Genomic DNA, 1,822 nt, shown 5'->3' on the forward strand with positions numbered 1-1,822 from the left:
CCGTGGCCCATTTCTTGTGTGACCTTAAGCCCCTTGCAGGTGAGAACTGCCCCTTGCAACGTGCAGTTTCTTGAGTCTCTGTGTCCCCACCTGCAGCAGGTTGTCAGTAACCCAGGGCCTTAGAGTGGTTTTGGAGTCCTTGCCCCCGGGGACATGGAGGGAGCCGTCCTTGTTCATTTCCACACCTGCCTAAGACGTGAGGTGAGACATGAGAGGTGTTGTTGAAAATCCACAAAACATGGGATGATTGCTAGACCCACTTAGGAACCCTCACCTGCTCCTCGTCTGAGAAAGGCTCTGTACAGTCTTTCTGAAATAGGTGTGGGGGGCTCGGCGCGGTTATGCCCGCGGTTTCACAGCGTTGACCCTGCGCGACCCTCCACCGCCACTTTAGGCGGTAGAGTTGGGCCTTGCGGGTGGCGGGACGCCGGGAGGGACTGCCACTGGCGCACACCGGCTGCACCATGGTCCAGCTCCCTGCTCTGCTCCACAAGGCCTACCGTGGAGGCCGCTTAACCATCCTTCTTTCCCTGGGTAGTTGCACCAACCGGCCTTTCTACCACATCGTGGCGGCTCCCAACAAGTATCCCAGCGATGGCCGTTCTGTGGAGCAGCGAGGCTCCTATGATCCACTGCTCAACAGTCATGGAGAGAAGCTCGTTGCTCTCAACTTGGACCGGATCCGGCACTGGATCGGCTGTGGGGTCCGTCTCTCCAAACTTGTGGAAAAGCTTCTGGATCTTTCTGGCTTTTTCCCTCTGCCTTCCGTGCTGATCACAAATGCTGAGAGGCTGCGACGGAAACGGGCACGTGAAATCCTCTTCGCATCTCAGAAGACAGATGCAAAGGCTGCAGAAACAAAAGCAAGCTGACTTCAGTGAGCACAGTCGCATGAACCAGAGCTCAAGGGAAGTACCCACCCAGCAGCCCCACCCTACAGGTTGCAAAATTATTCTGGCCATGGAGCTCCATATCGTCTTGTCAGGATCATCTTTGAAAAAGAACAAATCTATTTAATTCTTATTCTTTGGAAAAAACAACATGTATATGAACCCTGTGAACTGCCAAATTTGATGTCATGCTGTTTTTTTGTTTTTTTTTGCTAAGAAACAAACAACCTAATATGGACTTGCACGTATTGAAGATTCCGCAATGGGAGAAGATAGGCACCAGATTTCTGGAGTAAGGGGAGGAGCGCATGGGGGAAGGGGCGTGGCTTCTATAAGGCTACTTCTGCTTCCGCTGAGTCAGGTGGCTCCCGTGGTAGGAGAAATCAGGACTTCCGCTCTGCTCCGCTTCCAAGCTCGTCGACGCTAGCCCTTCCAGGCTCCTCTTTGCAGCCGCCGTAAAGTGACTCTGCTTCAAAGCTCTTGGACGCTAGCCCTTCCAGGCTCCTCTGCAGCAGCCGTAAAGTGCGGTGTTGGACGCTAGCCCTTCCAGGCTCCTCTGCAGTAGCCGTAAAGTGCGGCGTCGTGGCCACGCCCCTTTGGGCGCCTCTTGTGATGCCGGCGCCCTGGGCGTTTTGTGCGGGAAATGGAAGCAGTTCGGAACTTAAGTGCCGCCGGTCTCGCTGTTTTCGAGGAAGCTGCTGCCAACTCCATACTTTCGCTGGCCATGGGGCTGCTGGAGCAGTGCGAGGAAGTGTTCGGGACCCCTGACATTGACCGGGTGTTGGGTGTGCAGCGAAAGGCCTCGGGTGGCGAGGTGCGACGCGGGTACCACAAGGTGTCCCTGCAAGTGCACCCGGACCGCGTGGGTGAGGACGACAAGGAGGATGCCACCCGCCGCTTCCAGGTCCTCGGGGAAGTCTATTCCGTTCTGA

At 55.8% G+C, this 1,822-nt stretch overlaps 1 protein-coding gene across 1 annotated transcript; it reads left to right on the forward strand.

Annotated features, from left to right (window-relative positions):
- The first annotated feature begins 464 nt into the window (after positions 1 to 464).
- Positions 465 to 872, forward strand: LOC118638649 (28S ribosomal protein S16, mitochondrial-like). Its single transcript, XM_036274732.1, has one exon. It carries the CDS (start codon positions 465 to 467, stop codon positions 870 to 872), a length of 408 nt encoding a protein of 135 aa, XP_036130625.1.
- The last annotated feature ends 950 nt before the right edge of the window (positions 873 to 1,822 follow it).

Source organism: Molossus molossus, unplaced genomic scaffold, assembly GCF_014108415.1.
Source record: "Molossus molossus isolate mMolMol1 unplaced genomic scaffold, mMolMol1.p scaffold_m16_p_21, whole genome shotgun sequence".
Classification (NCBI taxonomy): Eukaryota; Metazoa; Chordata; class Mammalia; order Chiroptera; family Molossidae; genus Molossus; species Molossus molossus.